The sequence below is a fragment of the Eulemur rufifrons genome, chromosome 20, assembly GCF_041146395.1.
Source record: "Eulemur rufifrons isolate Redbay chromosome 20, OSU_ERuf_1, whole genome shotgun sequence".
Lineage (NCBI taxonomy): Eukaryota > Metazoa > Chordata > Mammalia > Primates > Lemuridae > Eulemur > Eulemur rufifrons.
In genome coordinates this window covers 18,161,733-18,180,325 of record NC_091002.1, presented here as the reverse complement: position 1 = coordinate 18,180,325, position 18,593 = coordinate 18,161,733, and the positions used below count along the sequence as shown (strand labels likewise).

The 18,593-nt window shown below is 43.0% G+C and overlaps 1 protein-coding gene across 3 annotated transcripts in view; it reads right to left on the bottom strand.

Moving 5' to 3' along the window:
* Positions 1 to 1,241: 1,241 nt before the first annotated feature.
* The window catches only part of ZHX3 (zinc fingers and homeoboxes 3), a 109,172-nt gene continuing 91,820 nt past the window's right edge, over positions 1,242 to 18,593 (bottom strand). For all 3 annotated transcript variants that reach the window (XM_069496401.1, XM_069496402.1, XM_069496403.1), the window contains 2 exons: positions 5,837 to 8,846; positions 1,242 to 1,310 (listed from right to left, as the gene is read on the bottom strand). In XM_069496401.1, coding sequence (XP_069352502.1) covers positions 1,300 to 1,310; positions 5,837 to 8,696 — 2,871 coding nt within the window. In that variant the 5' untranslated portion in view covers positions 8,697 to 8,846 and the 3' untranslated portion in view covers positions 1,242 to 1,299. The remainder of the gene's footprint in view (positions 1,311 to 5,836; positions 8,847 to 18,593) is intronic.

Here is an 18,593-nt window from a genome sequence, read left to right as displayed (position 1 = left end):
TTATCCATTCCAAAAAGGAAATGAGGGTTAGGTTAAAGGAGATAGAGTTCTTATTTCCAAGTTTGGGAATATAAATATGGAACTTTGGAAACATCCTCAGAGGGACCTGTCCAGTGACGTCCAGCACCCCCTGGGTGTGCACCCAGCATGACAGCCAGGCCCTGGGTGTGAGGGCCAAGACCCCCACATGCAAGTCTCTGTGCTGAAGACCACCCCAGCTCTGATAATTCCAGAAAGCCCTGGAGGCCCTTCAGCCTCACTCTTACTACTGGGCCAGCGAGTTCTTTCTTCCCAAACCATAGAAGGCTCTGAAGTGAGTGTGGAAAAAGGGCTCTTAAAACCACAGTGGCCAGAGCTACAAGCTGTGACTATACACTTCTACCACTTCCACTTCCATCCCTACCCCTATTTCTTTTCCCCATTTTCCTCTCTAAATATGTCTAGATTTAAAAAAAAAAAAAAGGCAGGCACACAGGTCAGTACATTTGGCTTAGCAACAAATGTTTCTTTAGTTGATCTGATAACTAAAAAGTTATGGTCTATTGATTCAAACTCCCATGAAAAAGCAGAATTACGCTAACAACTAAAGAGAGTGGTAAATACCCTTCACTAATCACACAGCCAGTCTGTGTTTCGAACTGAGGGTAACGGCGGGTTTGCAATGGGTCCACAAGGCAAGGCAAGCCTGGCGTGAAACACGGCTGGTCACCGCTTAATGCGGCAGAGATCATTTCAAAGGTATTGCTTCTTTTAGGAATGCAACGGGAACATCTGGTGGGGAGGTTCCAGATGTAGTTCTGAGTGTGCCTGTAACCACTTGCCCCTTGTGGAAGGTGAGGGGCCCTGTGACCCAGCAATCCCCAGAGAACAGACACGGGGCATTTTCAGAGATGATGTCAAGGACGATGTACTGCTTTGCTAACCAAAGTTTCTATGTAAAGAAAGTGTTTATAATCTGATGTTTTATTTAACGTATATAGGCAGATGTATATGTTAAAAACTTGATTCTGTGTCTATGAATATGAAATCTGACTATTTTATCCACTAGGAAGCAAAGGAAAGGTCCTACACTGTGGGAGGAAGAACTGACGAGAACCCTGTTCTCACTGCTTGCTTGGTGGTGGGCAGGCCGAGGGTGGCAGCGGGCTCTGGGCTGTCTTCAAGGCCTCTAGAAGCTCTCTCGGGGACCCGGTGGCCGGGCATGGGAACGGCATGTGGCAGCAGACAGTCGGGTTTGGCCCTTCCATGTGGCAGGCGGCATCCCAGACAGGCCAGTCCTTCACAGTAATCGGATCAGATTCAGTCTGTTTCTGAGGAGAAAACACATGCCTGTCAACTCCACAGCAGCTGCCACTTGTATAGCCCCCAGGGGAGCCTCGTCCTCGATAGGCCAGGGTGGCATCACTGGCTTTGGGGACCTCTTAATTCCATGAGCAATGCCTTCCTGCGAGCCACTGCCCACTCTCCAGCCTGAGGGAGTGTGGGTGAAGGACAGGGTGCTCAGACCATCCAACGGACCCGCCCAGCCCCAGGCCTCACAGCTGGAGCAGCAGCTTGGCTTCTCCAGACGCACTAACCCTGGCTCCCCAGGCCACCACTGCTGCCACCTCTGGAATTCTGTCCTAAAAGCCTCATCCTGCCCTCTCCCTCCTGGCTCTCCAGAACACACTGTTCTAATACAATAGCAGCTGGGTCTAGTTTCTGATATGCATTCTACTGGCGTCTTCACTTCATTTGTAATGTGGAACCGTTAGAGTCAAAGTCTTTGAGGCTGATCAGAAGTTCGTCACCCGTGCGGCGTGCGGAGCCAGATGGCCCTTACGTTGCAGCTGGCTGAGAAAGCTGGGAGAAACCAGGCGCAGGCCCTTCCTGTAACCACGGTTATCTGCCTCAGACAGAAGTGGCAGATGGCCACCCCCTGCCACTCTTGCTGTGTCCCACCAAGGACAGCAACAGTTCACTTTGTGTTAGATTTAGTAGCTGAGGGGAGCCAGTGCCTGTGACTCAAACCTACTCATCACATCTCCACGTTGGCTTTTTAAAAAAGTTACGGTAAAATATACATAACATAAAATTTACCATTACCACCATTTTCAAGTGTACAATCCAGTGGCATTAAGTATATTCATAATGTTATGAAACCATCGCCCTATTTCCAGAACTTTTTCATCATCCTGAACAGAAATTCTATATCCATTGAACATTAACTCCTCATTTCCTCCTCCCCTAACCCCTGATAACCTCTATTCTACCTTCCATCCCTATGAATTTGCCTATTCTAGATACCCTCACATAAGTGGGATCATACAATATTTGTCTTTTTGTGTCTAGCTTATTTCACTTAGAATAATATTTTTAAGGTCCATTCATGTTTTAGAACATATCAGCATTTTATTCCTTTTTACAGTAGAATAATATGTATACACACACACACATATTTTATCTGTTAATCTGTTGATAAGTACTTGGGTTGTTTCTACCCTTTGGCTCCTGTGAATAATGCCTCTGTGAACAGTAGTGTACAAGTATCTGTCTGAGTTCCTGTTTTTAATCCTTTTGGGCATACCAGGGGTAAAACTGCTAGATCATATGGTAATTCTATGCTCAACTTCTTGAAGAACTGCCAAATTGTTTTCTAATGTGGCTGTACCATTTTACATTCCCACCAGCAATGCACAAAGGATCCAATTTCTCCATATCTTCCCAACATATGGTATGTTCTGTGTGTGTGTGTGTATAATAGCCACCATAAGTGTGAAGTGGTATCTCACTGTGGTTTTCATTTGCATTTGCCTAATGACTAATGATGTGGACCATCTTTTCATCTGCTTATTGCCCATTTATATATTTTCTTTAGAGAAAGGCCTATTTAAATTATTTGCCCATTTTTGAATTGATTTTGTTGTTGATTTGTAGGAATTTTATATATATTCTGAAAATTAATCACGTATCAGATATATGATTTTCAAATATTTTCTCACATTCTGTGGGTTGTCTTTTCATTCTCTTGATAGAGTCCTTTGATGCAAAAAGTTTTAAATTTTGATGTAGCCCAATGTATTTATTTTTTGTTTTTGTTGTTTATGCTTTAAGTGCTACACTTAAGAAATCATTGCTTAATCCCAGGCCTGAAGGTTTTCATCTGTGTTTTCTCCCATCTAAATATTAACCAGGCCCGATTCTGCTTAGCTTCCAAGATCAGATGCGATCGGGCACGTTCAGAGTATTATGGCCATAGACAGTGTGGTTTCTTCTAGGCATTTTATTTAGATCTTTTGATTAGGTCTGTGATCCATTTTGAGTAAATTTCTAGATACGTTATAAGGTAAGGATCCAACTTCATTCTTTTGCATATGGATATCCAGTTTTTCAAGCAGCTTTTGTTGAAAAGACTGTCTTTTTTCCCATTGTCTTTGCACCCTCTCAAAAATCAACTGACCATTATTTGAAGATTTCTGGGCTCTTTATTCTATTCCATTGGCCTATATCATCTTTCCTTATGCCAGTAGCACACTGTTTTGAGTATTGTAGCTTTATAGTAACATTTGAAATCAGGAAGCAAGTGTTATTCCTTCAACTTTGTTATCTCTCTATTTTGGCTATGTGGGGTCCCTTGAGATTCCATATAAGTTTTAGGATGGATTTTTCTATTTCTGCAAAAACACGATTTTGCTTTTGATAGGTTTTATATTGAATCTGTAGATTGCTTTGGGTGGTACTATTAGCTTTTGTAACAAACTTATTCAAACATCCTCATCTCTCTTGAGCATGACAGCTTGGCCTACTGGTAATCACAAGAAGCATAGAGCTGAGCGCAACATAAGGACACTTAGACCAACTTGGACAAAGCCCTCCAGGTGAAAGACGAGAGACAACCTGCTCTGCATTGAAAAAGGGTCAAACCAGCCGTAGGAAATCTCATTTATGTGCTGCTCTGACTCCAGGATGTGCCACTAGCCACGTTGTGAAGCCATCTGTGAGCTGTGGGGCCCAGAGGAGAGAAGCATTTCCCCCGAGTCTTGCCCTAGTAAAAACATGGTCAGAGTTGGAGGAGGCCAAAAGAAGCCAGTGCCTGTGTGCTCACACCCTAACTGCTGACCGGTAACTCTGGGCTCTGCCAGGTGTTTGCTTTCAGTGTGGGTTTTGCAGAGCCGGATTTTTCACCTTGGTATGTGAGCATGAAAAGAACAGGCTTTCTGCAAATGCTAAACAGACGGGAAACACGGCACCCACTACCCTCAAATTATGGGTGGACTTGGAAATCTCCTTTTCTTTAACTGAGTAAAGAAACAATAGCCTATGTTTCAAATTGTTGTGTTCAAATCAATTTAAAATATTTAGAGAAAGAAAAAGAATTTGTCTTTTTAGAGGTCTTCCATAGAAAGCAACTGAGGTGGGATTTGCCAGGCCAAACAACAATAATTGTCAGCTATGGAAACAATGGAATACCATACTAGAAGTTCTGTGGGGTCTCTGCAGGGCAGGGCACTGTGTTCAGTCCTGGGGATGAGGTGCCAAACACAAGGCCCCACACTGAGGCAGCTCATGCCAAGGTTCCTGGGGGCCAGCTGCCACACTGCCCAATTGCACAGATACTTTCTGGGTGTCTCCTGCACTCCTCCACCACACCAACTCAGCTGGCAGAGCTGCCATTTTGGAACCCCCAATCCTTGCAGCTTCTGCGATGCTCCTCCCTCCTGGATGTTCTGTGATGGGACCTCTACTGCGGAGACAGATACCAAGGGTCGGGGGGAACAGAGAGGCTGGGAACTCATGGACCAAGAACGTGGAAAATCAATACCTGCTAACATGACTTGTCTGTGGCTTCAAATCTATGTCTTAAATAAAATAAATTTTAAATAAATAAACTTTTACTTTCAAGTATGATCTAGAGAAACTGAGGAACAAAATTCAAGCTTTTGATTCCATAGATGTCCAAGAGGGAAGATGATTTTCTACTATGACAAACATTTCTTCTACATCAGGAAGAACAGAAATACAAGATAGGATTTTCATCATCAGAAAAAAAGCACTGCATGTATCTAGGGACAATTAAAGGATCTCTCTTTCCTTTTGTTCACCAATTCAAGTTGAATTTCTTCTAATGTCCTATTGCTCTCTCCTACTCAGTAACCGTGGATCGATCTGCCTGACTCAGATGATGTTTGTTTTTTTTTGTTTTTTTTTTTTTTTGTTTTTTTGAGACAGAGTCTCGCTCTGTTGCCCAGGCTAGAGTGCTGTGACATCAGCCTAGCTCATAGCAACCTCAAACTCCTGGGCTCAAGCGATCCTTCTGCCTCAGCCTCCCGAGTAGCTGGGACTACAGGCATGTGCCACCATGCCCGGCTAATTTTTTCTATATATTTTTAGTTGCCCAGATAATTTCTTTCTATTTTTAGTAGAGACAGGGTCTCGCTCTTGCTCAGGCTGGTCTTGAACTCCTGAGCTCAAACAATCCACCTGCCTTGGCCTCCCAAGTGCTAGGATTACAGGCGTGAGCCACCATGCCCAGCCTCAGATGATGTTTTGACCTATTCTCCTATTGCTAAGAAATGGCTAGAAAAACTTGGACCCCTTTAGGTTCACTGTATTCTTTCCCCTGTACAGATTTTTAAAAAACATGAAATGAAACAAAAAATACCTCTCAACCCTTTGTCATACTATGTTCCCATGTCTTCTGCTGCCAGTTGTCCCCCGAAGCAACCAGGCAGTTGGTCCTGCTGCCAGGCAGCCTTAGAGAAAGCAGATACCCACTGTGTGATAAACTCAGTGCCCACCCCGAGTGCATCCTTCCCTCACCCACAGAGGGTAAACGTGGCTCCCATGGACTCCTTACCTAGCTGAAGTCCAGCCTGGGGACTCGATGTGTCAAAGTGCTCTGAGCTGGCGTCAGGGACACTGGGCTCCCACGACTCACTGTTCTCGGACACCTCTGAATAGGTGTCACCTGTCCCTTTGTAAACTGCTGCAGGCTCAACAGCACCAGAGCCCTGGTCCTCAATGCCTGTGTCCACCACAGCCCGGGTCTCCTCACCCATTTTCTCAGCAAACCACTGCTTGACCTGCTGGGGGCTCATCTGGGTTTTGTCACAGAGATTCTGCAGGTCCTCCTCATATAGCATCTTGTGTGTCATGTAATAGTCTTGCAGGAGCTCCTGGTTGCCAGGGGCGATGACCAGCAGCCCTGGAGGGAAGTTTCCCCGCTTATAGTCTTCGTACCACTTGAGCTGGCCATTCTTCAGGGCGTACCTGCTGTCTCCGAACCAGCGCACCACCTCTGGCCGCGGCAGACCCGTCTGGGCCATGATGGCATCATAGTCCTGGTTGCTTGGCCACTGCGTCTGGACAAAGAGCTGCCGCAGCAAGTGCCGCTGCTGGGCAGTCTTTTTGTAGCTCACTTTGCCTGGGGGCTGCTCTGCCAGCTTGTTTGACCCATCATCCTCAGGCTCACAGGTACCCAGCCCTGGAATCTCACTCTTACCATTGGCTTCAGTGACCCGCAGGTTCTTGAGGTTGATTTTGATGGGACTGACTTTGCGTTCTGCCGAGGTATGACTGCCGGGCACTTCTGGGGAGCCATTTTCACCAGGGACCCTCAGCTCACTGGCCAAATCCTCTTCTCCACCCTCATCCTCAGCAGCCTCCTCTTCCTCCTGAGAGACATTCTCATCAGGCTTCTTGGTGTCCTCAGGAGTCACTTTTTTCCGTCTCTCTGAAAACCAGCTATCGATTTCTCTTCGGGTCATTTTGGTTTCACTTCTCAGGCGGTCCAGCTCCTCGTCAAGAGGAAGAGGGTTTTGTGCAAAACTACTCTCCAGGGCTCTGAGCTGCTCAGGGGCTCTCTCCTTGTATTTGGTTGGTGTGAAGTCAGGAGTCTGGTGCCAAGATTGTCGTTTGGCAGAAGGGTGGGCTGCTATTGTGGCTGCGGTCGGGATGCAGGTTACCTCGGGGGGCTTGGACGATGGGGAGAAGGACACCTCTGGCACAGAGTCAATAATGATGGAGCCGTGATCTCCAGGCATCATGGCTCTGGAGCCCTTCAAGTTCCGGCAGTGGTATCTCCGATCACTGAACCACTTCCGCACCTCTCTGGTACTGAGGCCAGTCACTTTGGTCAGATGCTCAACTTCGCTCTGCCCTGGGAACTGGTTCCGACAGAAGCTCCCTTTCAGAGCTGACAGCTGTTCATGAGATTTCTTATTTTTATAGATGCTTGCATCAAGGAAGGCTTGGGAAGTTATGCTGGGGCAGGCTGTGAGGAGCGACTGGGCCGCATTGACCACCTTCACAGCTGACGTTGTATTTGAACACACAGTGTTAATGGGTGCCACACTTGGCTGCTTGGGGACAGATGTAACGGTGAGGGGGAGAGAGGAACTTGGTGCTTGCAACCCATTGGCCATCAGTGGCTGAGTGACCAGAAGACCCCCTGCGGTGCCCTCTGGCTGTCCCACAACGTGACTTGGGAGAGCGGCCTGGATGAGATGCTGGACGTTGCCAGCACTGGCGACCAGGGGGGTGTTTAGAACCGTGATTGTGGGCTGAGGCACAGACTGGATGACTGTGTTGAACATCTTCTTCCGGGCATCCTCGATCTCCTCAGGGGACCAGCTGATGCCCTGCTTCAGCCTTTGGGCTGTGAACCAGATTTTGAGCTGCTCTTCTGGATACTTGGTCACCACGGTCAAATAGCAGAGCTCGGCTTTGGTTGGGTAGGGGAACTTGTGGAAGGAGTTCTTTAGGAAGCTGTTGGAGTCCATGGCCACATTGTACGCCGGAATGCTGCTTAGAGGGACCATCACTTTGGGAAGGGCCTTGGATGTGGGCAGTGTCTGGTGGGTGTGATGCTGGGTGTGCACTGGGGGCTGCTGCTGGAGAGAGAGGAACTGTGCTATACCAGCCGGCAGAACGGGCACTGTTCCAATCAGGGGCCCATTGGCAGCATGCGGGGGTTTTGCAGAGCTGGTAGACGCCTGGCTGACTGGGATGGCCCCATTGATGAAGGAGTGGTCCCCCTCTTTCACCTCTGTTTCTCCAGACGACAGCTTTGGTAAGGCCTCACCCACAGGCTGGCTGGGGACATTCTCCTTGATCGTGTGAATTTTTTTGGCTTCAGCTTTGCCTTTCATTATCTTCATGATTGGAGTTTTGGTAATGATGATTTCTGCCTGTCCATCGAGCCCTTCGGCACTGGGCTCGCCTGCTAGGTCAGGGGTGCTGGTGCTCTCGGGGACACTCTGCTCCACGACCACATGATTGTCTGGCTTGGCCACGTTCCACACAAAGCTGGCTTCCCCCGAGTGACACTTGGCATTGTGCAGGGAAAGCCCCTCGGGGGTTTTTGCCAGAAAACTGCACCCAGCGCATACAAAAGTTGGGTCTTTATTAAAGTCTGTGTGCTCTGAGTTCATATGTCCCACAAACTGGGTCATGTCGTGGGACCTGAAATCACAGTATTTACAGGAATATAAATAGCCATCCAAAGTGCTCCGGTGCCCGTTGGCCAGTGCAGAGCCATCAGTGCTGCTGGAATTCTGGGCTGTCTCGCTGCTGGTGGCAGGCACTTCTGGGGGCAGATCCTGCTGGGGTCCTTGGGGTAAGGCCTCAGCAGGCGGGGCCTCCACGCTGGCATCCTGCAGCACTACAGTCTTCACTGGGATCATGCACGGGGTGGTGGATTTCCTCTTACTGGCCATGGTGATGCTCACTGGGTGATCAGCAGGTGAGAGCTTATCCCATCAAGGGCCTCACAGTACAAGTTCCAGCTACTCCATGAGGGGCAAAGAAATCGTTTCTAAGGGCAGCTTTTTCACTTGCTTGCAGAAAGCAGGTTTTCCCTATTAAGCCTGAAGAGAGAGAGAAGAAAAAAGATTAAGATCTCTTAAGCTCTATCTATCTGCATATTTCTCAGACACCCAGACACACTCCACTGCCTTCCACCACCTAGGTCTTTTCACAAGAAGTCCAGTCAGCAGCTTGGATGTAAAGTCAGAGTCTGGAGCCTCCTAAGCACTAACAAAATAGTGCCCTGAAGAATGACCTGGGGATGTTCCAATACCACTTAATAGACTTATGTGATGGGGTTTTTTTTTTTTTTTTTTTTTTTACCTTTCTTCTCCTACCCCCACCGTATCTTTGCATTAAGTAACTCAGATTAAGAACTAAAAACAAACACACCCTCTTTTGAATCTCCAAATTAATTCTGACCATGTCAAAGTGAGAACAAAAGATCCCAGTGTAATTCTTGTTTAAATGTTTGGGTCAACAAGGGTTTTTCTTTTCATAGCCTTCCCACATATGAGAACAAGATGACTCTTCTGTCTCTCCCAAGCCAGGCCCAGGGACCACGTTAGCTGGTGTATGAACGGAAGAGGTGGGGTGGGCCGGGGTGGCCAGGAAGACTGGCTGCTGTAAGGGCCAGGCCTCTCTCTATGGCCTTGCCCTGCCCGCCGCCTACCACACTTGTTCCAGGCCAGGGAAAAGGGATCACCTCACAGCTACTGGCTGTATCCCAAACTGTCACTCAGACGAAGCCAAAGGTCAGACCGTCAGAGGATCCACAGAACCAGTTTATGGCCTGGCAAGCTGCATATTCTGTCTTTGGGTGCAGCAGCTCAAAGTGTGGTCTCACCTTGGGTGCACGTGCTACACATGACCTTGTATTGTGTTTACTGTTCTTTCATTTTTGGCTTTTTTTTTCAGTGTTTTTATTGTTTCTTAAGAAAAACTCTCTCTGAAATTTATTTATTTCAAAAGCTAGGGTGATTGATTTACTGATATGTAAATTATATTATTAATAATTATTTCACGAGATGCCACAAAAAAGCACTTCTGTGATCCCTATTGTTAAAATATGACTATGATCATCATTACCTTTCTTTTTAGCAAATTACAATGCTGTAATGACTAAAATAATAGTAATTCTAGTACTAAATTCAAGTTATCATCAGTGTTTGCATTTGATATAAAAATGTAAAGAAAATTAAAATGTCTATTCAGATTGTTAAATAGCATACTTTGATTTATAAATCTAACCCTGACATCATAATAAAAATAATTACTGTTTTTTAAAAAATTAGAGTGAGACAAGGATAAGCATACACCCAGATCTAACCACTTGCCACCATTTCTCCCACCAATCTGAAATTTCATGCACATGTTTTTGCTTACTTTTTAATTATAAAAATATCAATATTAAATGAAAGTTAAGATATAAAGCTACCCATAGTTTGTATACCTTTCTGTCTAGTCCAAATACTTTTTACATATTTTTAGTCATGATGAATGCACACTTGTGTTTTTTTCCACTGAACACTACATTATAAACATTTTTGTTATATAAGCTTCATAATTATAATATTTGATAACTGCCTTCTAATGTACTACAATGGATTTAACTCATCCCCCTCTGCTGTTGAGTATCCCATTCTCACAGGTGACAGTGAAATGAAGGTCAATGAAGATCTCTGGACATATAGGATGTTTCCTCCTCCTTCTTTTTCTTCTTTATTTTTTTTTCCCCTGAGACAGGATCTCACTGTATGGCCTGGGCTAGTCTTGAACTCATGAGTTCTAGTGATCCTCCCTGCCTCAACCTCCTAAGGAGCTGGGACTACAGGCATGTATCACCAAGCCCGGCTAATTTTTAAATTTTTTTTAAGAGATGGGGTTTTACTATATTGCCCAGGCTATCATGCAATGGGGTCATCATAGCTTCCTGCAAACTCAAACTCCTGGGCTCAAGTGATCCTCCTACCTCAGCCTCCTAAGTAGCTGGGACTACAGGTTCATGCCACCATGCCCGGATAAGTTTTCTATTTTCTGTAGAGATGGAGTCTTGTTCTTGCTCAGGCTGGTCTTTAACTCCTGGTCTCAAGCAATCTTCCCCTCTCGGTCTCCCAAGTATCTGGGACTACAGATGCAAACCACTGTGCCTGGCTAGGATGTTTTTCTGCTATCGAATTATTTTTTGAAGCTAAGTACACAGAAATGGGCTTACCCACTCAAACAGTATCGACATTTCTGAGCTCCCTTATATGTAACTGGCATTTTAAATCAAGTGCTTTATAATCCCAAATCAGGGAAACTAAGAATAATACAATTATATTCCCAGTGAGCAAATCAGATTTTCAGACAAGTTATGGCAGACATCAAATAGAATATCTGAAAGCACAAATGACAAAAGAAAAAAACAGATAAATTGGACTTCATAAAAATTAAAAACTTTAATGTTTCAAAGGTCACCATCAAGAAAGGGCTGGGCGTGGTGGCTCAAACCTGTAATCCTAACACTTTGGGAAGCTGAGGAGGGAAGATTACTTGAGGCCAAGAGTTTGAGACCAACCTGATCGAGGGTGAGACCCCTCTCTACAAAAAATAGAAAAATTAGCCGGGCATGGTAGCTCATGCCTGTAGTCCCAGCTACTTGGAGGCTGAGGCAGGAGATTGCTTGAGCCCAGGAGTTTGAGTTTGCAGTGAGCTATAATGATGCCACTGCACTCTACCCTAGGCAACAGAGTAAGACTCTGTCTCAGGAAAAAAAAAAAAAAAAAAAGGAGAAGAAAGAAATAAAGAAAGAAAGTAAAAAGATAGATAACCCACAGAATGAGAGAGAACATCTGCAAATCATATATCTGATAAAGTATATCTAGAATATATAAGAACTCTTACAACTCTACCATAAAAAGATAATTCAAAATGGGTAAAGGATTTGAATAGACATTTCTCCAAAGAAGATGTACAAATGGCCAATAAGCACATAAAAAAGTGCTCAACATCATTAGTTGTTAGGGAAATGCAAATCAAAACTACAATGATACACTACTTCACACCCACCAGGATGGCTATAATTGTAATGACAGATAATAACTAGTGAAGGTGAGGATGTGGAAAAATTGGAGCCCTCACATATTGCTAGTGGGAATATAAAATAGTGCAGCCACCTTTGGAAAACAGTTTGGCAGCTCCTAAAAATGTTAAATACAGAGTTGCCATAAGAACCAGCAATTCCACTCCCAGGTATATACACAAAAGAGGAGAAAACATGTCCACACACAAACTTGTACACAAATGTTCATGGCAGCATTATTCAAATAACAGCCAAAAAGTGGGAACAACCTAAATGTCTATCATGGATAAATAAAATGTGGATATATTCATATCATGTAATATTATTCAGCCATAAAAGGGAATGAAGTTCTGATACATGCTACAATATGGCTGTACTTGAAAACATTATGCTAAAATGAAAGACATCAGACACAAAATGTCACATATCGTATTATTCCATTTATATGAAATGTTCAGAAGAAGCAAATCCATGCAAGCAGAAAGTAGATTAGTGGGTGCCAGAGGATGAGGGGAGGGGAGAATGGGGAGTGACTGCTAATGGGTATGAGTTCTCTTCTTGAGGTAAGGAAAATGTTCTAAAATTAGATGGTGAAGATGGTTGCACCACTCTCTGAATATACTAAAAACCACTGAAAGGACATCAAACCCAAGAAAGGTAGAGGGCAGAAAGTTACAGCACTCAGTTCTGTAGAAGAGGGTCATCACTCACACTTTTACAGTTCCAATATGGGTGATGTTATCCCGTGACACTTCCTGACTCACCTTGGTAATATTTACTCCCACCATGAATAAGGTGAATGGCAGTGACTGTGAACATCAGGTTTGCCAAGAGAGCGGGAAGGGAGATACAGACCTGGCAGCTGGAAGCAGCACAACCCAAAGGAAGAGAGCGCGGGCTCACCCCAAGTGCAGGCAGCCAGCAGAACTCAGGAGCAGGTAAGTGTAGGGGCCCAGCGACAGCACGAGGCACAGCGTCAGAACTGCTATTTGTGATGGGGACTGCGTTTCCCTGAGGGAAAGGTAAATAGTGTTCCTGGTGTCTTATTTTCTAAGGCTGAGAAGCAGACAGCATGAAGATAGATTTGATTTTTGGGAATAGTCCCAATGTCATTCAGAATTAAGTCTCAAATTAGCCCCGAATTATCATTTAAATAAATGACCAAGCAAGGTAACACCACTAACCATTCTCTGGGTGGCTCAGCCACCAATCACAGGCAATTACAAAAGAGCAGTAGTGGCAACGGTGGTAGCCACAGCCAGCATTTCCTGAGTGTTTCACGCTATTGGTAGTGCTTTCATATGCATCCCCTCGTTCCACTCACACAAACCCAGGAGGAGGCACTCTTGCCATTCCCATTTTACAGACAAGAAAGATGAGGCTCAAAGGAGTGCCATCGCTGCCTGCCGGGCACACAACTAGGAGGCAGCAGAGGCTGGATAGGAACCCAGGCTGTCCGGCTCCAGAGCCTGTGACCTCAATCACTCCACATACTGAGCTGAGTAATCTCCACAGTGTTGGAATAAGGGTTGTGTGGCCTCCTGCAGTGATATTTTTTCTGCCAGCATTTATTGGGAAAATTTTCAAGCATAAAACAAAGCTGAAGGAGTTTTACAGTGAACACCCATATTCTCACCAGCTGGATGCTTACTAAAAGTGGCTATTTTTAGCAACATTACCCATTTAAGTAAGCTTGGGTTTATTTGTCACACATTTTTAAAGGGGTATCTATTAGAAGTGGTGTTTAAAGGGAAAAACTCCAATTATCTAGAAAATTATTCATCCGGAAGACATTCATGGAGCACGTCTGACAAATGAGGCATTCCCACGTAGACACATGCTATTTCCGAAGTAAAGCCCAAGTGAAGTGAGTGGATATAAACGCAAGGCTGTGCTGCCAAAAGAGATTGGGAAAGAAGGGCCAGATGACAATCACATGTTCATCATTCTTTGTACAATCCTCTATATACCCTGTCTTGAAAACTTCTGCCTTGTAAACGGATGTTTTAAATGACAAAATAACAACGAAAGTACATTACTTTTTAGAAAATCTGTCTTTGGAAATGAGTAATTCCTCAATTCACTAAATTAGCAAAGCTGCAGCTAAGAGTCACTGTGCTTGAGCATTGCAGTATATATGTGAGTCTTTTAGATCAAAATCTTAAAGTGTTTAGCTTTAAATTATAGATTAGGTTGGAAACTTTTCTTCTAACTCTGAGGAAGGAATTGGAAGGACAATAAGAATTTAAAGGGCTGGGCACAGTGGCTCACGCCTGTAATCCTAGCACTCTGGGAGGCCGAGGAGGGAGGATTGCTTGAGCTCAGGAGTTGGAGACCAGCCTGAACAAGAGTGAGACTCAATCTCTACAAAAACAGAAAAATTAGTTGCATGTCATAGCACATGCCTGTAGTCCCCAGCTACTCAGGAGGCTGAGGCAGGAGGATCACTTGAGCCCAGGACTTTGAGTTTGCAGTGAGCTATGACGATACCACTGCACTCTACCCAGGGTGACAGAGCGAGACACTGTCTCAAAAATTTTAAAAAAAGAGAGAGAGAATTCAAACAAGGAATTCAAATATTTAGAAAGTGACTCTTAGCAACTTTTTCCAAGAGTTATGATAGTCTGGCTGCACCCCTCTTGGACATACCAACCAGGATTTATCATTAAAAACAAATAATTATAGAAACTGACAAAATTATAGAAACATAACTATAGTAGGAGATTTTAATATACTACTCTCAGTCTTCGAAAGATCAAGTAGACAAAGAATAAGGATGTAAAGAATGTGACTACTGTAATGAGGCTGATTTGACAGATATGGGCATAGTCTTGAATATTCTACAGTGATTGACTTCACATTCTTTTAAAAACCTCATGAAACATATTTAAAAGTTGGTCGTGTGGTATAACAGACCACATGTAAACCTTAACTCATTCCAAAATAAAAACTTACAGGTAGCATTCCATTTTTTTATTGCTAGCAATAAAGAAGATTTACTTTGAAATTTATCCTTTTTACTTTCTGTTTCAAATTATACTTTATGTGGAAATTTATCTCTCTCAGAAATAATTAAGAAAAGTGAAAATCCTCCCTGTTCACCCCCAGAGGTAATCATTGTTAACAGTGGAGTATACATGATTTCAGACATGTTTTCTAGGCATAGCTTACTGTAATAAATTCTTTAAAAAACCAAAAATGGAGTTGTAGCTTTACATCCTATTTTGCCCTCAGTTTTCTTCCCATAATGATTTAATTTCAGTATCTTTCCATGTCAGCATCTAGGGTTTATCTCAGTCTTTTAAATCACTGCAACATTCTGATTTATGGATGCATCATAATTTACTTAACCATTCTCCTGTTAACAGATATTTGCATTTCTCCAGGTTTTTTGTTTTTTTTTTTTTCTTATCAGAGACAGGGTCTTGCTCTGTCACCCAGGCTGAAGTGAAGTGGCACAATCATAGCTCACTGCAACCTTGAACTCTTGGACTCAAGGGATCCTCCTGCCTCTGCCTCCCAAAGTAGTGGGTTTATAGGCATGAGCCACTGAGCCTGGCAGTTTTTTTTAACTATTATAAACAATGACTCAGTGACCATCCTGCACATATTTTTGTGCACTGAGAATTTCTGAAATTCTGAATCTCTTAAAAATTGTTTTACTTTTACTTATTTAACATTATGGGTGCATAATAGTATATATTTGTGGGGTACATGTGATGTTTTAATGCAGGCATACAATGTATAATAATCAAATCAGGGTAACTGGGGCATACATCACTTCACACATTTATCATTTCTTTGTGTTAGGAACATTACAATTTCATTTTAGTTATTTTAAAGTATACCCTAGCTTGTTGATTATAGGCACTTTGTAGTGCTATCAAATAGTGTTCATTCTATTATATCTAACTATATTTTTGCATCCATTAACCATCCCCACTTTATTCTCCCCCTCCCTGCTACCTTTCCCAGCCTCTGGTAACCATCATTCTTACTCTCTGTCTCCATGAGATCAATTGTTTTAATTTTACCTCCCACATATGAGTGAGAACATGCAAAATCTCTGTTTCTGTGCTTGGCTTATTTCACTTAACATTCTCCGGTTCCATCCACGTTGTTGCAAATGACAGGATTTCATTCTTTTTTGTACTAAATAATATTCCATTGTGTATATGTACTATATTTTCTTTATCCATTGACGGACAGTTAGGTTGATTCCAAATACTGGCTATCATGACTAGTGCTGCAGTAAACATGGGAGTGCAGATACCTTTTTGGTGTACTGATTTCCTTTCTTTTGGATATGTACCTAGGAGTAGGATTGCTGGGTCATATGGTAGTTATATTTTTAGTTTTTTTGAGGAATGTCCATATTTTTTCCACAGTAGCTGCACCATTTTACATTCCCACCAACAGGGCACAGAATTCCTGTTTCTCCACATCCATGTCAACACTTGTTATTTTCTATTTTTTTGATAGTGGCCATCCTAACAAGTGTAAGGTGACCTTATTGTGATATTGATTTATATTTCCCTAATGATTAGGGATATTGAGCATATCTTCCATATGCTTCTTGGCCATTTGTATATCTTCTTTGGAGAAGAAGTGAGACCTTGTCTCAAAAAAAAAAAAAAATCTTAAAATTTAAACATTTCAAAGTTTACCATTTATTCAAGCTGATATTTTAAAGTTGGGTAGATTAAAAATGACAAATGAGAATGGGCGTGGTGGCTCACACCAGTAATTCGAGCACTCTAGGAGGCCGAGGTGGAAGGATCGCTTGAAGTCAAGAGGAGTTCAAGACCAGCCTGAGCAAGAGCAAGACTCTGTCTCTACAAAAAATAGAAAAATTAGCTGGGCATGATAGTGCACACCTGTAGTCCCAGCTACTCGAGAGGCTGAGGCAGGAGGATCGCTTAAGCCCAGGAGTTTGAGGTTGCAGTGAGCTATGATGATGCCACTGCACTCTTGTTGGGGTTATAGAGAGAGACTCTGTCTCCAGAAAAACAAAAACAAAACAAAACAGAGAAATGAGAAATTTAACAAGGGTAAAAAATTTTATTCACGATGTTAGAGTAAATGCTAAGGTCAAAAATAAATAAAAATTTCATTTGCAAACGTGACTCAAGCCTTATTTGGATCTTGATTCTAACCAACAATAAAAAGCCATTTTTTAGACAATCAGAAAAACATGAACATGCACTGGTATTTTAGTTTATTGTCTGTTAAAAACAAAACATCCCAAAGCTTAGTGGTTTAAGGAATAACAATATATATCTCATGATTCTGAACTGGGCTCAGCTGGGAGATTCTTTTGCCCTATGTGGTATTTACTGGAGCTGGAACATCCAAGAGGTTTTCTTCACTCACATGTCTAACACCTTGGCTGGGATGGTTAGAATAGGTGAGGTATGTCCAGCACTGTCTCTTAACATGGCAACTTGGGTTTCCTCACAGCATGGTGGTCACAGAGTAATCAGACTTCTTACACAATGAATGGCTTCCAGGAGAGCAAACAAAAGCTGCCAGTCATATGAAAGGCTAGGCTTGGAACTGGCAGTGTCACTTTTGACACACTCTACTGGTTAAAACAAGTTACAAGTCCAGTCCAGATTTAAGGGGAGGAGGAAAAAGATTCCACCTCTTCATGGGAGGAACTATATTCCCATATAGGGAGGAAAGGAATTGATGGCAGCCATGTCTTGGGGTCTATCTACCACAACGGGGTATTAAATGATATTAAGGAATTACTGTTAATGTTGCTATGTATGATAATGGTATTTGGGTTATATTACAAAAGTCCTAGTCAGTTAGTGATACACACTGAAGTATTTATGGGTAAAATAATTTATTTTATGGGATTTGCCAGGGGAAAAAATAACCCCTCCAGAAAAAAATGGGTATTGAGTGGAAAAAGATGAAACAAATTTGACCATGAACTGACAGTTGTTCAAGTTGGGTGGGATATATATGGCTCATTTTCTCTGTGTATATTTGATATTTTCAAAAATAAAAAGAATTTAAAACTCAGACCTATATTAAAAAAAAAAGAAAGCTTGGATCATAAATGAAGGTTAAATTTATATTTTTTAAATGCTTTGTTTTTAATATTTCTCTCTTTCCTTCCTTTGAAAACACCGACCTTAGCCATGACGACTAGATGCAGCCACCCACCTTACCACTGACCAAGACAACCCTAAATAAATCAGCTGGCTTCCTGGGAAGTTTCCATGACCAACCAGAAAACTGAATTCACTTCAATTCCGTCACTCAAAGTGTATCAAAGCAAAGCACTTTCCTATCTCCCCGTCCATCCCCATAGCCTCCGGTGTTGGAGTTGGTGATCATGGCACTTCCCCCACCGTAGCTTTGAGGAGCTATCAAGCAAGAAAGGGAAGCAGATATGACCAGCCACACAGCAGATTCTTGGCAGAGCCAGATATTCTGGTCCTAAATCATACATTCTCTCTTAGGGTATCTTTACTCTGAATATCAACTACACAATAAATCTGCTACCTGTAATTATTTTTACATTTCCTTCTTACAAGGGCTCAAAGATTTTACAGGCTGAATTGTTCCAGTGTGTGTGTGTGTGTGTGTGTGTTTAATTAAAAAGGCTTGACAGAGCTAATATGATCCTTAATATTTATAGCATTTTTACGCTGTCAGAAGAGGGGCTGTATTATTTACTCTTACGTATGAATAGAGAACTCTATTCCAGAGGGGCTGGTGATAAGACCAA